Source organism: Acinonyx jubatus, chromosome D3, assembly GCF_027475565.1.
Source record: "Acinonyx jubatus isolate Ajub_Pintada_27869175 chromosome D3, VMU_Ajub_asm_v1.0, whole genome shotgun sequence".
NCBI lineage: Eukaryota > Metazoa > Chordata > Mammalia > Carnivora > Felidae > Acinonyx > Acinonyx jubatus.
In genome coordinates, this window is record NC_069392.1 from 16,185,413 (window position 1) to 16,202,153 (window position 16,741).

General features: G+C 56.6%; 1 protein-coding gene across 5 annotated transcripts in view; it reads right to left on the reverse strand.

Annotated features, from left to right (window-relative positions):
• Positions 1 to 937: 937 nt before the first annotated feature.
• The window catches only part of PXN (paxillin), a 47,263-nt gene continuing 31,459 nt past the window's right edge, over positions 938 to 16,741 (reverse strand). The window contains exons 2-15 of one of the 5 annotated variants that reach the window (XM_027043945.2): positions 12,879 to 13,105; positions 12,473 to 12,588; positions 11,984 to 12,120; positions 11,673 to 11,874; positions 10,680 to 10,815; positions 8,291 to 8,584; positions 6,883 to 7,158; positions 6,291 to 6,602; positions 5,561 to 5,659; positions 5,120 to 5,290; positions 4,828 to 5,001; positions 4,176 to 4,257; positions 3,867 to 4,015; positions 938 to 3,103 (exon numbers count right to left, since the gene is read on the reverse strand). In XM_027043945.2, the coding sequence (XP_026899746.1) occupies positions 2,837 to 3,103; positions 3,867 to 4,015; positions 4,176 to 4,257; positions 4,828 to 5,001; positions 5,120 to 5,290; positions 5,561 to 5,659; positions 6,291 to 6,602; positions 6,883 to 7,158; positions 8,291 to 8,584; positions 10,680 to 10,815; positions 11,673 to 11,874; positions 11,984 to 12,120; positions 12,473 to 12,588; positions 12,879 to 13,105 (2,642 nt within the window). In that variant the 3' untranslated portion in view covers positions 938 to 2,836. Of the gene's footprint in view, positions 3,104 to 3,866; positions 4,016 to 4,175; positions 4,258 to 4,827; positions 5,002 to 5,119; positions 5,291 to 5,560; positions 5,660 to 6,290; positions 6,603 to 6,882; positions 7,159 to 8,290; positions 9,200 to 10,679; positions 10,816 to 11,672; positions 11,875 to 11,983; positions 12,121 to 12,472; positions 12,589 to 12,878; positions 13,106 to 16,741 lie in introns of all 5 variants that reach the window. The other 4 variants (XM_053206716.1, XM_053206717.1, XM_053206718.1 and 1 more) reach the window with 4 other exon arrangements.

Below are 16,741 nucleotides of genomic sequence, written 5' to 3' on the forward strand. Positions count from 1 at the left end.
GCCATTAAAAATGATGCAGATCTATATTTATTGACACGGGAAAATACTCACAAAGTACAGTTGAGTGAAAAAGCAAATCAGTGAGAAAGCAAATTACAGTAAAGTGAGCCATATACATTTCTATAAATAAATCCAGCATGGTCTGGAGGAATAAACCACCATTACCTTTGGGTAACAGTTGAAGGTAATTTCCACTTGAGCTCTCTGTGAAATGGTCAATCAAGATTCCAACTAGAATTCAACATGCTGCTTTTTGGAAACGCATTGGAGAGAACATGTAAATTCCGAAGCAGCTAGGGGAACAAAGCTATCCAGGAAGCTCCTAGGGCCCGGGACTGGAATTCTGGCTCAGACCAGGAAGGAAGCATGCAAGTATGGATATGACCACCGGAGGGCACTAGAGACCCATCCTCAACTGTAAGTCCACCAACTTCTGCTGGGAAGGTTCCCACCCCACTCTGCTCCAGCCAGCAAGTCCGGTGGCGGTGGGGGCTACATCTGGTCAAAGCAGGAACCAAGTCAGAGGCAAGCCCTGGGTTCACATCCTGCCTCTGGGCTCACTCAGAGAATTGTGTTGTGCACGTCAGTTCTCTCTGAACCCCTTCCCTTATCTGTAAATGAGTGTGAGGCCACCCACAGACCCCATGTGAGGATGCCCTTCAGGGAATCTACAGCAAAACTAAGGCAGGGCCTGATCCATGCAGGGCCCAACAGCACTGCTCTCCCTGCTTTTCCTCACCAACTGCTGAGAAAAGAGCCAAGCTCACGCAGGGATCCCATCTGTTCCGGGGGCTTTTTGCCTCAAGTAGGGGAACATCACTGAGTTACTCTCATACTATGGTCTCCATGAATCCGCAAAGGGCTTGGTCTCTTTTCTGGCACTAAATTGTTACCTCAGACAGGATCTTCCTCACCAAGAAAAGGCACTAGGCATAGGTGAAAATAATGGCAAACTTTATTGGCATAAGTCACAGAAATTGAAATGGGGAAAAGCCAGGTTAAAAGTTTACAGAGAAAAAAAATAAAATAAAATAAAATCCTCAAATAACCATTGCCCCAGAAGGTAGACCCCAGAAACCCCAGTACCCCTAAGGGAGGGGCCTGGGGCCAGTCACTGTAAACAGAGCAATAAGGCCTATGGGTGGAAGTGGAGACATCAGACCTTTGGAGGGGCCTGGCTGACCTCCCAGACTGGGGCTGCTCCTAGCCCTGTCTCAAAGGAGGGGGACCCTCTTCTGAGACCCCGGCACACTCAGTCTTTGCTATGAAGCTAGTGGAGTGGTCTGGATCATCTTCACGTTAGACCCCCGCCGGGACCCCTTCTGCGGACCTGGAACGCCAGGCTTGCCTGTTCCTGTTTCATCCTTGGGGGACAGAGCTCTGAGGGCTTCCTACTGCTTTAGCAGGATCCTGTCCCCTCTGCCTGGAGTCCTATCAGGCCCCCTTGCAAAAATTTTTGGGCCCTTTTCCCCAGACCTCCAGTCTCCAGGGAGGGCAGGGGAAATTTGGGGAAATACGGGGCCCAGTGGAATCAACAAGACCAATGGTCAAAATCAGATACCAGCTTTCCTGAGAAGGCAGAAGAAAAAGCCAGAGAGAAGCAGTGAGGAGGCCAAGAATGTTCGGCAGGTTCTCTTTGCTGCCAAAAAGTTCACAGGGGAGCAGATGCTCCTGATGGCTTACTCAGACAGGAAGCAGCACCCCCAAAGTGTACTTTCCCCTTCTCCCCCCTCAGGAACAGGACAGATGAGGTTTAGAACTCTAGGCCCCAAAGGGCAAGACACCCTAAGGCCAATTTCAGTTAAGAGCTTGCTGGCCCAGGTAGTAAGGAAGGGGTTTTAAAATACAGCAGTTTATATAAAACAGTCCTGGTGAGCTGTGAAGTTAAGGAAGGGGAGTCAGAGAGCTGCTCCGAATTCACCTGCTTGTGCTAAGAAAAAATAAAATACAAATTGCTTCCCCACCCCAAGCCCTCAGTACAAGGCAGATGCCATGCCACGGCCATTGTCACCAACAGGACAAGTGGCCATGGAGGAGGAGAGTACAAAAGGGGACATCTTTAAAATCTCTTCAAAATCATTTTGTATAGAGAAGTAAAAGCAACTCAAGACGATATGAATTCAAACCTCAGTGTAGAAATCTATCAAAGTCGGTACAGTGTCCAGGCACGGGGCAAAACTCCCCACCTCGCGCCGTCCCAGAGACGGAGGAAGTGACTATAAAACATTATTGCTGAAGAGGCCTCTCTCAGTAGAACCAGAGCAGTTATGGGGGGATGGGGGGAGCAGGGGGCAGTTGCCCAGGCCTGGGGAGACTGGAAGGACGGGAGGAGCACAAGAAACCTTCTGGGTGGCCCCTTGACCACTTCCACCCTTGGGTAGATAGATTTATGCTGGCATTGTCTGAAGGGAGCTGGGTGTCCCCCAATACTCTCAGGACAAGGATAATCAGGTCGGGACGGGGTAAGAAGGATAAAAAAAAGACCCCATCAGACCCTGCCTGCCCTTCCCCCTGGCTCCACTGCCAAAACATGAGTAAGAGATGGCTCCAGTGTCAGTCGGGTGCTGGCATGGCCAGGCGGGTTGGTGGGGACACACGTCCAGGGAGGATGAAGAGTCGGCAGCCTGGGAGGGGGCTGCAGGTGGAGGAAAGCCCAGAGGCTCTGGCAGGGGAAAGAAGAGTGGGCCCTCTTGCCATCCTGCACCAGCCGAGGACACGGGTTCCAGTTTCGATCAGGTTTGCCCCTTCACCCCTGGGCAAGGCCTCTGGGTCACAGTAGCAGTTGCGGGGGGAGGGGGGGTGGCTGGGCCAGGGCAGGGGGGGCCATGAAGGGTGCCTAGCAGAAGAGCTTGAGGAAGCAGTTCTGACAGTAAGGCTTGTCGTTCTGCTCCTTGAAGGTGCCCTTGTTGAGCTGCTTGAGGCAGAAGGCACAGACGAAGTGCTCCGGATGGAACTTCTTGGCCATGGCGGTGATGCAGCGGCCCGTGATGGGCTTCTGGCAGCCAGAGCACAGTGAGCCTCGCCGCTCGTGGTAGTGCACCTCACAGTAGGGCTGCCCATCGTGCTCGAAGAAGCTGCCGTTGACGAAGGGCGTGAAGCACTCCTGCCAGGCAGAAGAGGGGGGTGGGGCACAGGAAAGGGGGCTCAGGCTGGGACATCTGCCACTGGCATGGGCAGAAGTCCGTCAAGGTCATGACTCCCCCTTGCTGAGCGTTTCCTATGTGCCACGTGCTGCACCAAACGCTCACTGGATTCCCCCAACAGAGGAGGCAACTGAGACCTAGAAGTTCAGTGACTTGCCTACAGTCACACATCTACTAAGTTGCAGGGCCTGGATTCAAACACAGGTCTTACTGGGCTCCTGGGCAAGTGGCTTTAACATTGTGCCCAGAAACCTACCTGCACACTTGGGTGTCAAAGGCACTGAGAAGTGTTGCAGTGAGCAGTGTTTTCCAAACTTATCTGGTCTGAAAGCCCTTGCTGGATCTCTAACATCTGTGGACTCCCATTGCCTCCAGAATGCAGTTTGGAGACCATGGCCCAATATTTCCACTGAGGCCGCTAAATGCTTGATCTCATTTAATTCTCACGTGCCCTTCTACCGAACGTGACCAGTGCCAGGGCCGCCCACCACACAGGACAAGGCTTGGAGACATGTCTACCTTACTCCTCTTGGTTTCTCCCCGCCTCAGTATGAGCTCTGGCCCAGGATCCACTGGACCTGGGAACTGTACCCCCTATCTGCTACCTCTTTAATGACGCCCAAGTTAGATCCAGAGAGCATCACGGGGGACGGAGGGGTGGCCTTCTCTCCCCACTGCCCGCTCCCAGCTCCCTCCAGACAAGTAGGCCAGGGGGCTCCCTACCCGGCACACAAAGCACTCGGGATGCCAGAGAGTGTTGAGGGCCGAGATGTAGTTCTCCAGGATGGCCCGGGCACAGCCACCACACTTGGGCGCGAACATGTCAAAGTAATCCTTCCGGCAGTAGGCCTTGCCATCTTTCTCATGGAACCCTGAGGAGCAGGGGTTTGGGGGGCAGAGTTAGGGCTTCCAAAGGAGGAGCCACCCTGACTCTCACATCAGCAAAGTCTCCTGCCCCTGCCTCCCCAGTGCTGGGGATGGGGGTGGGGGGCAGAAGGAGGGGCAGCAAGGTGGCCTGCCTGCCAGTCGTACCTTCGGGACCAAAGAAGGCTCCACACTGGGCGCAGAAGAAGTGCTCGGGGTGCCACGTCCGGTCCAGGGCTGTCACCACTTTCTGTGAAAGTAAAGTGTGGGCCCAGAGCCCAGTTGCCAACCCACTGGACATATTCCACAGTGGAAACTCACAGGCAAGACCCTCCCACCCCCCCAGCCCATCCAGAGATGAAGTCTCTCCTCACTGTGCTTGGATTACTACCGGGAATTCCAATTCACTGAAGGAAATGACATGCCCAACACACTCTCTCTCCTGAATCTTCACATGGTAAGGTTAAGGTCACAGGTTGTACTGTGACCCCCATCTTATAAGAAAAGAAACAGTCTCCGAGAGGTTGAGCATTTCCCTAAACATCACACAGCAGGAGAGTGAGGGCACCAGCATGCCACTCCACTTATCAGGGTGGAGCTCCAAACTCCTGGGAGCTTCCCCAGAGGGAATCTGGGATGGAGGTGGAAGGGAGGCAGAGGGGCCCTGAATCCAGCCTGCGCTTGAATCCCAGCCCCACCGTTTCCTGGCTGTGGGAGCTCGAGCATAGGAGTGACCTCTCTGAGCATCAGATGGCACGAACTATAGCGAAGAAGAAATGTGCCAGCACGGCTGCCCTCCCGCCACGCCACAGGGACTCACATCCAGGATGGGACCGTTGCAGTAGTAGCAGCGTGGAGAGAAGAGGTTGTGATAGTCCTTTTCACAGTAGGGCTGCCCATCCCGCTCAAAGAAGTTCCGGGATCCGATCTCCTCTTGGCAGTGGGTGCAGACAAAGTGCTCCGGGTGCCACGTCTTTCCCATGGCGGTCACAACCTGAGGAAGGAGGCAGAACACGGCTCCGGGCCCTGGCCTGCCGCGGAGCACCCTCCCCTGAGGAGCAGAGGTCCGACCACCTGCGGCTCCCTCCCCTCTCCACCTCGACCTTCATCACCTGCCCAGCAATGGGCTTCTTGCAGGCCCCGCAGACCCCTTTGGCAACCGTGGCGACCCCCAGTTTGTTCAGGTCAGACTGCAGGCTCCCCAGCATACTATCCAGCTGGCTTCCAGGCTTTGGAGGCCCCCCAGGGGGAGAGCTGCTCCCTGTCTTCCCCTGGGCCATGAACTGTGGAGACAGGGAGAGAGGTGGTCAGGACTTCCAGGCTTGGGGACGACGTCTGCAGCACCGCGGCACTGGGGGAGTTTCTCCCTCCTGGACATTTGGGCTGATAGAGGCAAGCAGGGCCACCTCTTCCAGGGCCTCCAGAGCCCAGAGGGTGGGAATGGCATCCACAAGAGATCCTGGTGGTCACAGGGGTTCAAGGCACCCCACCGGCCTGACCAACGTCCAGAAAATGGGCAAGCAGGACCCTAGGCCCCCAGCCTCAGCACTGACCCCTCCCTCGTCCTGCCCTTCGGGACTGCTCTGCCTGCCGTTCGGAGGCCAGCCGGCCGCCCATGCTTCTCCATCCGCAATCTGTTCCAGGCCCTGGATCTTGGGTAGGGGAGGAAACGAGGACAAGAAAATTGTTTTTAATTAAGGAAGAAAGAAAAAGAGATCTTGGAATTGGACCATTTCACAAAAGGGAATCTAAGAGAGATAAGAGATCCCGCCCCCACCCCCCAACTGGAAGTACCAAAATAAGGAGGAAAAGTCTAGAGAAGGATGGCCCAGGCAGACGTGAAGAAGGGGAGAAAGGTGAGCCAGCTAAAGGCACAGACACAGGAAAGGAAGGTGACTGGGGCCAGGAGCAAAGAGGCCTTCCAGATACTGGTCTAGGGGCTGGAGGAAGAGAAGGCTTGCTTTCCCTTCTGGGAATGGCTTCCTCAGAGGAGGGTGGGGCAGGACCAAGGGACATCAGGAAGGAACAGGCAGAGAGAAGCCCCACCGGGGAGCAAGAGGACAGATGACATCAAAGGGCTGGGAGAGTGAACGGCAGATTAAGAGAGGGTCCCGGGTCAAAGCGAGGTCTACGGAAGGACTGTGGTACTGTCCTGACGTGTGCACAGGGGCGGGGATGGGGGAGTGTGCCACAGGGTATGTGTGTGTGTGGGGGGGGGGGGGCCTGCAAGTGTGCAGGGGAGGGACAAGGCCCAGGCAGCAGGACGGGGACAGGGAGGCCTGCCTGCATCGGGGGGAAGAGCGGGTCCTCGTCGGTCTGGCAGCCCACGGACCTCCAAGTTTGGGGTACAGGAGGGGGAGGGGTGGGGCCCTTCACACCCTCCTCCTGCAGCCCTGCCACAGCACTCAAGTCCCCAGGGGAACCTCGGGCAAGAGCGGAGGGCCCCAGGGAGGAGGGGGCGGGCAGGCTGGGTGAGGGAGAAGGGCTGCTGGCTGAGGAGTCTTTACGCTGCTGGAGCAAAGGGACAGGAGGAGGAGAAGCCAGAACAGAGAAGGTTCTTCTCAGGGGAACAGGGGAGCCAGGAGGGAAGACGACCTGGGAAGAAGAAAGGAGGGAGAGAGATGAAGCAGAGCAGAGGAGCAGGGTGCGGCGCCATCCCCAGGCTCCCCCTGGGCTTTCCCACCCTGGCACCAAGCATGAGGTCATGAGGCCATGAGGCCATGAGGCCAGCCTCACCAGGCCACAGGGTGCAGGGCCCCCTTCCCCCCACCTCCCCGCACACCCCACATCTCCCCTCCAGCCATCCTGGGGAAGAATCGGGATGCCTACTGCCCTGACCCTGGCCCTGGCCCAGCCCCGGGCACCTCCTCGCTACCTTCTCTACAAGCTGCCCCCCAGCCCGCCTCCCTCGAGGCTGCACAGTGATGATGACGCCCTCAGTCAGCCAGTCCTCAGCAGAGGCCCCCGCTGCCCCCGCTGCCTCCTCTGCCTCCGGCTGGATGCCGAGCCGACCCTGCAGCTCTGCGATGAGCCGCTCCTGGGATGGGGTCCTGCTCAGGGTGGCGGGGTCCAGCCGGCGGCGAGGGGAGGGCTCCCGGGACATGGGGTGCGCGTGGCCCGTCTCCCGGCTCCTCCTGATCACAGAGCGGATCTGAGGGGGGAGGGGGAAGCCGTCACAGTCCCACTCTGGGCTCAGCCGATGCTGCTCAGTCCACACTCAGGTGCCCCAGGGAAGAGGCAGGACAAAACTGCCAGAAAAGAGCCAAGCTGGGGTGAGGTTGAGGCAGGGGGCAGAGCAGACTCCCTCCACCCAGCGCTCACCTCCATGTCGGCAATGACCTTGGGCAAGACACTTCACCTCCAGGGGCCTCAGCTTCTCTATCCTTGAAATGGGGTTAGAGTACTTTCTTGGCTGCCTTACAGGGTTATCACATTATTTGAAAGGATGTTAAGTGGACATTCTTGAAAAGGCACAAGGCTCTTTCTTTTTTTGATCTGAAGTAGAAAAACGTGATCTTTCTTCCAATAAATCTTTTAATTTTTTCCTTATGTATATTATAACCTGCTCGTTTATAGCGGTTTTGGCTTTTTTGTTTTTGCTTTACTTTGTTTTGGGAGAGGACATAAAATTTTAATCACGCAAGAAGCACATAAAAACAGTAACATTAGCCGTAGCTTATTGAGGACCACATGCTGTATTCTCAGCACTTCACAGGCATTATCTCATTTAATCCTCTGGACAACCTTGGGGGGAAATTGTCTATTATACCCTCATTTTCTCTCTCTCTCTTTTTTTTAAGTAGGCTCCACACACAACGTGGGGCCTGAACCCACGACCTCAAGATCAAGGGTCGCATGCTCTGATGAGCCAGGCAGGTACCCTACTATTACCCCCATTTTAAAGATGAGAAAACTGAGGCTGGTGGGGGGTTGCCCAAGGTCACACAGGGTAGCAAGTACTGGAAGCACAGTTTATATTCAGTACTATCTGGTTCCAAAGCCCATGCTTTTAACCATTTTGCACACATCACATCAGAAAGGAGGAGCCCACCTAAAGGAAAAAGCCTTAAACGAGCAAGAGGCGACTGTCACTAAGAGATCATTCCAGGGCCCAGAGAATTCCACTGCTGAATCCTGGTCATCAGGGTCACAGGCCACGCGATCTTCAGATTTGCTGCCCAAGCAGACATGCAGAGTGGGAGGCTACATGCGGTTAGGCAGGAGGGGCCCACACTTGGGCCGGCGGAGGACCATGCCTAGCAGCCGTGCGAGCTTGCGCCTGCCTGGCCCGAGGTGGAAATCCTCTCAGTGGTGCTGGGCGTGTCCATGACCACGGCAGGTGGAAGCTCCGACTGTTCCCTCCTGGCAGCAGCTTCAGTGACGCCCTCTGGCCACCTGGGGGTCTCAGGTCCCTGGGTTGGCCTGACCAGGCTTCCCTTCATGAGTGTCTGTCCACCTAACTGCTCCTTGCCAACTGGGGCCGGGCCGCTGCTTTCCAGCTCCCCTGGCTCTGGCTTTGCCCTCTGCTTCCGCTGTCCACATTCCTTGGTGAGACTCCAGGTATCTGGGAAGATGGCCTGACGGTCCACGGCCACGACAGCCGGCTCAGTTACTTCCTGGAAGCTGCATGTGGCTCCGTGGGGCGTCTCAGGCCTGAGCGCCTCCAAAGCCCATGGCTGCTCCCGAGTGGCAGCCACGGCCTCCTCTGGGTACAAAGGGTTGGCCAACAGCCCGTGGGGGGCTCCAGGCTCCTGGGGACCGATACACCCAGCTTGGCCGGGTAGCGTGTGGCAGGGGGGGCCCCCGGAAAGCTTACTTATAAGATTCAGTAGATCTTTCCAAACCTGAGTCTGGCTCTTTGCACCTAATGGCCCCAGAGACCCCTCCACAGAGGGAGACCCTGAGTTGGGAGTATCAGGCGTCACCTGGAGGCCAGCCAAATCAAGCCAGTTGGGAGCCACAGGAGGTAGAAGGCCCCGTCCATTATCAGTGTCCTCAGAGCAGAGGACCTCCTGGCTGGGACTGTGGCCTCCAGAGGAGGGTTTGGTAATGGATGGCAAGAATACAGAGGGCCCAGGAGGAGGAGGAGGAGGAGGAGGAGGAGGAGGAGGAGGAGAACGTATGAGGTGTGGGGATGGAGCTGGTTTGGGCAGCAGCTCTGGGGAGCTCAAGGCCACAGCAGAGGAGCTGGTCTGGAGGAGGAGAAAGACAAAAGACAGAAGGGAGAGGAGAGATAGACGGGAGAGGGGAGGGGAGGCGCTCACCGCAAGGGATGGGCTTGGGCTGAGGGCTCTGAGAGCCACCATCAACACTGACCTAGACTATGCCGAGGTGGCTATGAAGGTGAAGCATGAGGACTGGCCTGAGAAAAAGACCCCAGACCCCAAAAAGGTGTTCCTGGGCTCCACATCCTTGGCTCCCGTCAAAGCCATGCCTGTGGGACCACCCCAGTGAGAGTAGGTACAAGGGAGAAAACGCTATGGAGAAGTGGACCACAGGAGACAGGTGGCCAAGGAGGTTAGCCCAAGCACCGATCGAGAAAGAGTCGGCCGCAGGCAGCTGCCCTGCTCTGCCAAACCTGGCCCAACGTGGCTGTCTCTCCCAGACAACCCTACCCTTCCTATGGCCCCCAAGACCTTGCTCTCAGGGCACAGCTAGAACCAGTGCGGCTTCTTGTAGGACACTACGACCCTGGCTGTCTCAGAAAGCAAAAGGAGCCTAAAGGGAAGGAGGGCAGGGCTCTCCAAGGCCAACACCAGAGTCCAACACCCTAAGAATCTGACAGTGGCTACTCACCACTTAGAACCGTGAGGGTCACAAGCCCAGATAGCTCCCATCCCCCACTGTGAATCCCCAGCTGGAGGGACTCTTGGAGGTACCCTCAGGGCCAAGAGCACTCAGACTGCTTGCTCCCCTTCTCAGATTCCCTGTATCATGCCCCAAAGGTCTTGGGCAGACCCACGTGGAAGGATGAAGTCAGCAACTGTTGGAGATCAGTCAATATCAATCCCCATGGAGGAACTGCATCTTCTAAATAAAACATCTTGGGCCTGGCAGGCCCAGGAAGCCCAGGATGGGAGGGGAAGGGAGGTCTCGTGCAGAACAAGCCCAGTAGCCTGACAGGTTAAGACAGAACCTATGGGGACTCAGAGGCTTGTGGAGGGTTGGGGAGAAGGATAGAGGGAGGCTGATGGCTAGAGGCCTATGGATTCAGGAGCCAGAGGCAGAAAGAAAAAGGACGTGTTGAGGACAGCTAGCCAGCGTGGGAGACGGGACTCCAGGGCAAATGACCTCTCAGGCACAGGATCCCAGTCCCACATGGCCCATCAGAGAATGCCCTCCCCCACTAAGAGCAACCATCAACACAGAGCCCTTTGTCCCAGCCTCCTGATCCCCTTGCCTGGGTGGCTGGGAGCTGGGAGCAACCCGGGAGGAAGGAATGTCCCTGCAAAGTGCTTCTCTGCCTTCACAGGCTGTGAGGCAGCCCAGTCCCCATGAAGCCTGGCCGGACCCTCCCTCTCCCACATCCCGGCAAGGCCAGAGCATTTCCAGGTCCCCGGCTCAGGGCAAGGCACCCGGACGCTGAGGGACTGAGTTCTGGCTACTCACACTGAGGTACAGGAGGAGAAGAATGAGGGGGCAGGGCGGGGGAGAGGAGGGGTCTTGGGGCACCTTGAAATCCGACAGCGAGGCCATCAGCTCATCCAGCTCCCTGGTGGCAGAGGAGGCCGACATGCGTGTCTGCTGCTGGCTGGAGGTGGCTCTCTGAGGGCTGCTCACCTCGCCCTGGTTCACAGTGATGGCAGGGCTGCAGGGCAGGCACGGCATCAGCAAGGGCCCCGGGGTCAGCTCCACGTGCCCCCAGAGTGGCCCTCTCCTCTTCAGGGTACCAACATCTCTGCTCTCCCAGCGGGGTCCTCCCGCCCCTGACTCCACAGAAGCCCTCCAGCTCCCGATCTCTCCTGGGGGCCAGAGCGGAGGTGAGCGGCCAGCACGGGAGAAGGGAGGGCAGCTCAGGGGGCACCTTCCCCAGGAAGACACCTCTGGGCCTCCCAACCCGGCTTCAAGCTTGCCTGTTAAACAAGCCCAAATGGGATAAAGGACTTGTTCATCCCTTGCGTATCCCCCACGATACTGGATGTACATGTGAGATTGTTCCAGCAACACAGTAACAGCAAGAAGAGCTAACATTCAGTAAGCCCTTACCATGTGCATCATGTGCTATGAGCCGGAAACCATTCCAAACACTTGACACGTATTATTGGCTCTCATCCCATTGAGGTAGGTGATCTTATCACCATTGTCCTATAGCCCTTCATCCCATTTTATAGACAGGAAAACTAAGGCTTGAGAGACGATGCTTAGTAAGGACAGAACCAATATGTGAACCCTTATAGTGTGGCTCCAAAGCCTGTGCAGACAGCCGCTAAGCTATGGGCATCCTTGTCATGCACAATGTCATCTTTTCTGATAGGTGGTGGTTCACTGGAGGCAGGGAGGGTGTTCATGGGACTCCACTAACCCCCCAGCACCAGGTATGGGGCCTGGCAAAAAAGAGGCACTCGCAGAGGGAATGGGTGACAACTCGGCTAAGTGGACAGACACCGGGGCATAGGCACTGGCTGGGTGAGACCTTCCCTGCTGGGAGAGCCCGGTGATACTCACACTGGGCTGGGCACAGAGCTCTCCAGTTCATCCAAGAGACTCTCCACACTGGGCCGCACGTCCTCCAGACCACGGCCCCCATTCCGCTTGGGCTTCTCTTTGGTCAGGGGCCCAGCTTTGCCCCCCAATGGGCTGTTATTCTCCGGGATGCCACAGTGGGGGCTCAGAGCCCCAGGCAGTGGGGGGCTGGAGTTGGCCTCATCTTGGAAGAGTGAGAGAGAAAGGCTGGTCAGCCCTGACCACTCTGGGGATCCAGAGGCCAGCAGGTGGATCTGGAGGGGGCAGGAGGGTGTACAGGGATTCAGTCCTACCTGCAGGGAAGCCTGGGGGGTTATGCTGCACAGCGTTCAGTTCCAGCAGCAGGCGGTCAAGTTCAGAAAGGTTGCTGCCCAGGGAGGAGCTCATCACTGTGGGTGAAGGCTCGGCAGACTTCTGCTTGTTGGGGAAACTGAGAGGCAAAGGGGAGGTCACAGTGAGAGGCGTCCCACCCCCGTAGTTTTGGTGGCCTCCAAATTCTCAAGGAGAATAAGGCAGAAGGCGTACAAAGTCTCCCCCCCAGCAAGAGATTAGAGAGGGAGAAAAGGATGTGGTAAAAAGAGAGGAGGAAAAAGTCTTGCCTCAGTTCCTCAAAGACACAAGGTGCTGTGACAACCCAACCCTGCTGCTGCGTGGAGATGGCAATGCTGAGGCCACCGGGCCAGTCCAGAGGCATTAGGAGCTGGCCGGGAGCCTCAGGGCCTTCTGTGGGCTGTTGGAAGCAGGAGGGGAAGGAGACAGGCAGGCAGGTACCGGGGCAGTACCTGTAGACGTGCTCTTCCTCACCGGCGCGGGGACATGGAGGGCCACCGCCGTCCTGGGGGACGGAAGCACTGGAAGTTTTGGCACTGGAGCCGTACACAGGTGACGGGGACTGAGGCTGCAGGGAAGAGAACGCTCAGAGCCTCCCCCAAGGGGAGGAGAAGGAAGAGCCCGAGTCACCCCCAGGAGGTTCCTGCTCACAGACAGTCTCACCAGGGAATTTCCACTCTGGCTGGGAGACAGGTGATTAACACTTGGTCACTTGCCCCCTCACGTGGCATCTGGGAGACCTGGATGTTTCCTGGCCCCTCTCCCTCTCCCTCGATCCCATTCCTCCCCCGGTTCCCCAAACGCCTACAGTCCCGAAGCCTCTGTTCCCTGTCTTCCCAGCCACTGCCCCCACCTTACCTGCTGGTGGATGAATCGGGAGGCACTGGGCTGCCACTGGTCTAAGGGGTCAAGGATCGTGCCATTGAGGGCCTCACTGGATGGGGGTGGAGGGACAGGGGGCGGCACGGCAATCTCCTGGTATGTGTGGTTTCCAGTTGGGTATGAGTAGGGGGTCTCCTCAGACAAGAACACGGGCCGTTTGGAGATGTGGGAGGTGGTGGACTCCAAGTCTGCCAGCAGGGCGTCTGTGGAGAGAACAGGCAGAGAGCTGGTAGGAACCAGGGATCCTGGACCGCACGGTCCAGCGGCAGTGCCTTTCCTGCTTGCTACACCCAAGAGTTAATGACTTCTGAGCACCTGCCCCACCCCTGGGAGAAATAACCAGCCTCAGGGCAGGAAACTGTCAGCCCAGACCAGTCTGGCTAAGAATCAGCTTCCAAAACTGACCTCTTCTCCCCAGCCCAGGACTGAAGGTGCCATAGAGGCTCCGTGGGCTGCCTTTGGGGCTCTCCTACCTCTGGCAGTCAGGCACCTGTGTTCCCTGCCGACAGGGCTGTGCAGCTGGCTGGCTGGAAGTCAGAAATGCCTGCCTGGCACTCTGACTTCACAGGGCAAGGCGGGGAGAATGGGCGGGAGGGGCCACACGTCACGGGGAGGGGCCCAGGCAGTGCCAGGTCCCACTTAAATTCCAGGAGCTTAGGCTTTCTCAGTGCCCCCCCACCCCCCCACCCCCACCCCGACTAGAGCAGTCCCGGGGGTGTGGTACCTGCCTTTCTGGCTAGGTAGAAGTAAAACCCCAGGCTCCGAGCTCCTCCTGAGACTTCTGGGCAAGGCTCTGGGCTACTGGGGTGAGGTACGCGAGGAGGTGGGGGCTGGTCGAGGCTGGTGCAGTGTTCCCCACCCCCTCAGCCAAGCAGGGGGCAGGACTGCTCTGTAGGCTGTTCCTGCGGAAGCCTGGCAAGCAGCCTGGCCCCAGAGGCTCCAGGGCCCCACTACTCTGCTTTTAACAGCAGCAAGGGAGCCGAATCGAGTACAAGCTTCCATTACTCTGGCACCAGGCAGCCAACAGGGGGGCCCTGGATCTCCCCAGTCCCCAGACGAGGGAACAGCTGGAGGGGCAGGAGTAGGAACTGTGGAAAACCCCCCAACTTCAATCCTCCCCTCCTGGGACCCTCAACAGCCCCACAGCCCAGAGAGCCTGGCCCCAACACCACACCCTCATTCCTACCATGTTCAGGGACTTGCTCACTCTCACTTCCCTGTCGACCTGCTGAGGGTCAGGAATGACGCTCAGTCCCTGTGGGCCTTAGGATATTACATATCAGAAAGCAATGGCTGTGCCTACTACCATTTACTAGTAACAGGCACTGTGCTAGGCACTGTGTATACATGGTCTGTCTGTTAATCCTAATCCTGGATAAACCTGGAATTCTGATCCTCCCTTTGCAGATGGGAAAAGGGGCTTCAAGAGGTGATGGGGCTTTCCCAGATAACAAAGCCAGTGACAGACAGGGCTGTCTGGCTCTTCAGAAGCCCCAACCCCCAAAAATCTGGCCTGCAAGAGTCTGCTGGGATCACGACATGATGCCACATTTAAACAGCACAATTTCCTGAATGTCAGCGCCCAGGATCAGAGAGCTACCAGTCTCATTCTTTCTAATGGCTCTGTCCCCAACCCTACCCCAGCTCAGCAGAGGGAAGCAAGGGGGGCCCACACCTTCCCCCAGGTGCCTGCCCGTCCTCCCACCCCCAAGGCTGGCCACACCTACCCCTGGCCCCTACCCAGCTGGTCAGAGGGGGAGCTTGTCACAAGGCCCAGGACCCTGGGGCCAGTAGCGCAGCACAAGGGTCTCCTGACTTCCAAGGAAGTTCCCGCAGCCCCCTCCCACTCCGGATCCTCTAGGAGATGTCTGGCTTCCTGTCTCTACCAAATCAGAACTAGAGACAGTCAGTGTGCACCTAGGTAATGACAGAAAAGGACCCAGCGTCCAGGGCCAATCCCAGTGGCCTCTGCACAGCCGCACCTGCTGCCCTGGCTTCACGCAGCATCCCCATTTCTTCTGGGCCCAATCCAGCAGGGGCAACCCCCAGCTGGAAAACCCCAAAGGGCTCCCCAGAGCAGGCAACAAGTGCAATACCAGTGAGACTAAAAGGAGCAGCTGCCATGCTTGACCACCCACCACATGCCAGGAGCTTTACCTGTGTTCCTTCCCTTCCTCCTCACAGCAAAACTAGCACGGAGGGGAAAGTGAGGTTCAGAGAGGTAGATAGAGTCACGTCCCCATGCTGCTGAAGCTTGCTGCCATGACACAGCCAGGATCTGAACTTGGCTCTCTCAGGCTCCAAACACTCAGTAGAAGACAAATGGTTAACCCATTCCATCAGACCCTCTGAGTGAGGGCCTCCACTGCCCTCTGCCTCGAATACCCCATCCCCCCTAGTCATGAGCTGACTGGGTTTATAAGTCTGGTTTATATTTTCACTTGTGTGTTTTAAGTTTATTTACTTATTTTGAGAAGCGGGGTGTGTGTGTGTGTGGGGAGAGAGAGAGAGAGAGAGAGAGAGAGGAGAGAGAAACCAGTGGGGGAGGGGCAGAGAGAGAGGGAGAGAAGATCTGAAGCGGGCCCTGTACTGCCAGCAGCGAGACCAACGTGGCGCACTTAAACTCACAAACCAGGAGATCGGGACCTGGGCCGAAGTCGGACGCTTAACCCACTGAACCACCCAGGTGCCCCTCACTTGGCTCTTTTGAACACTGATACATCTATTGGTCAAAAGGAGCAGCCCTAGGGGACAGAAACAAAAGATCCCAAGAGTTCAAGTCTCAGTTCCTCTATCTACTACCCACGGCCAAACAGCAAATCCCTTCACTTCCTTGAGCCAGCCTCAGTTGCCTTGGCAAGCGTGATTCCTACCTCACAGCACTGGTGTAAGGTTTATATAAGCCAGCAGATGCTATGCTACATGGGAAGCTACAAACATCAGATCTTATTTGTCTTGTGACATTCTGAAAAACATCTTCCTCCAAGGAGATCGGGGTAGGATGCAAAGTACTGACTTCTCCTACATGTTCTATGGGTAGAATCTGGGCAAAACATGACAAGGGCAATCTGGAAGAGAAAAACAAAGTGACAAAGTAACATTCAGAGTGAAACCTGTGTGGATGCCTGGGAGAGAGCACATCAAACTTGCGTCTATCTGAGTGAGAGAGAGAACACACGCGCAAGCCAGCAAGCCACAGGGCCTCTAGTGTAGCTTCCTTCTCTCTCTGCAACGTCTTTGCTCAGTGACTGCACAGGACTTGGCGTCACTGTCCCCCCACAGGCTCCCCCAGATGCGTCAAAAAAGGGAGCCAGGAATAGAGGAGGCAGCCAAGGAGGACTCTGGCCTCTACTTTGGATTCCTATGGGTGCAGAAGACTGCTATGTCCCCATGGCCTAGAAAATGGTTACAGGCCAAAGTCTCCTTGCAAAAGCTCGGCAAACTCCTCCCCTGCTGAGTAAACAGAGGCAGCAGGAAGAGGACTGATCAAGGGAGTCCACTTGCAAGCAGCACCACATGGGTGAGTCCCCCAGTTTTCAGCTACAGCTACTGCCTGGTACTTAGCTCTAAACACCCGGGGGCCAGGCTCAGTGTCCTACTCAGATCCCCAAAAAGGGGTCAGAGAAAATGGTGCCCATTGGAACACTTTCCCCCCTCCCAGTGTTTGTAGAATACGTTCCAGATACACAGAAGCAGGATCTGAAGCAATGGGGGTTCCCTCATCCAGGCTAAGGAAAGCTTCAAACTTCCTCAGCATTTCTCCACTAACTTTCTGGCTCCAAGCCTGAGACCTCCAGAACAAGTCAGAGCCACTAGGAGTACCCAAGCCACTCTGCGGA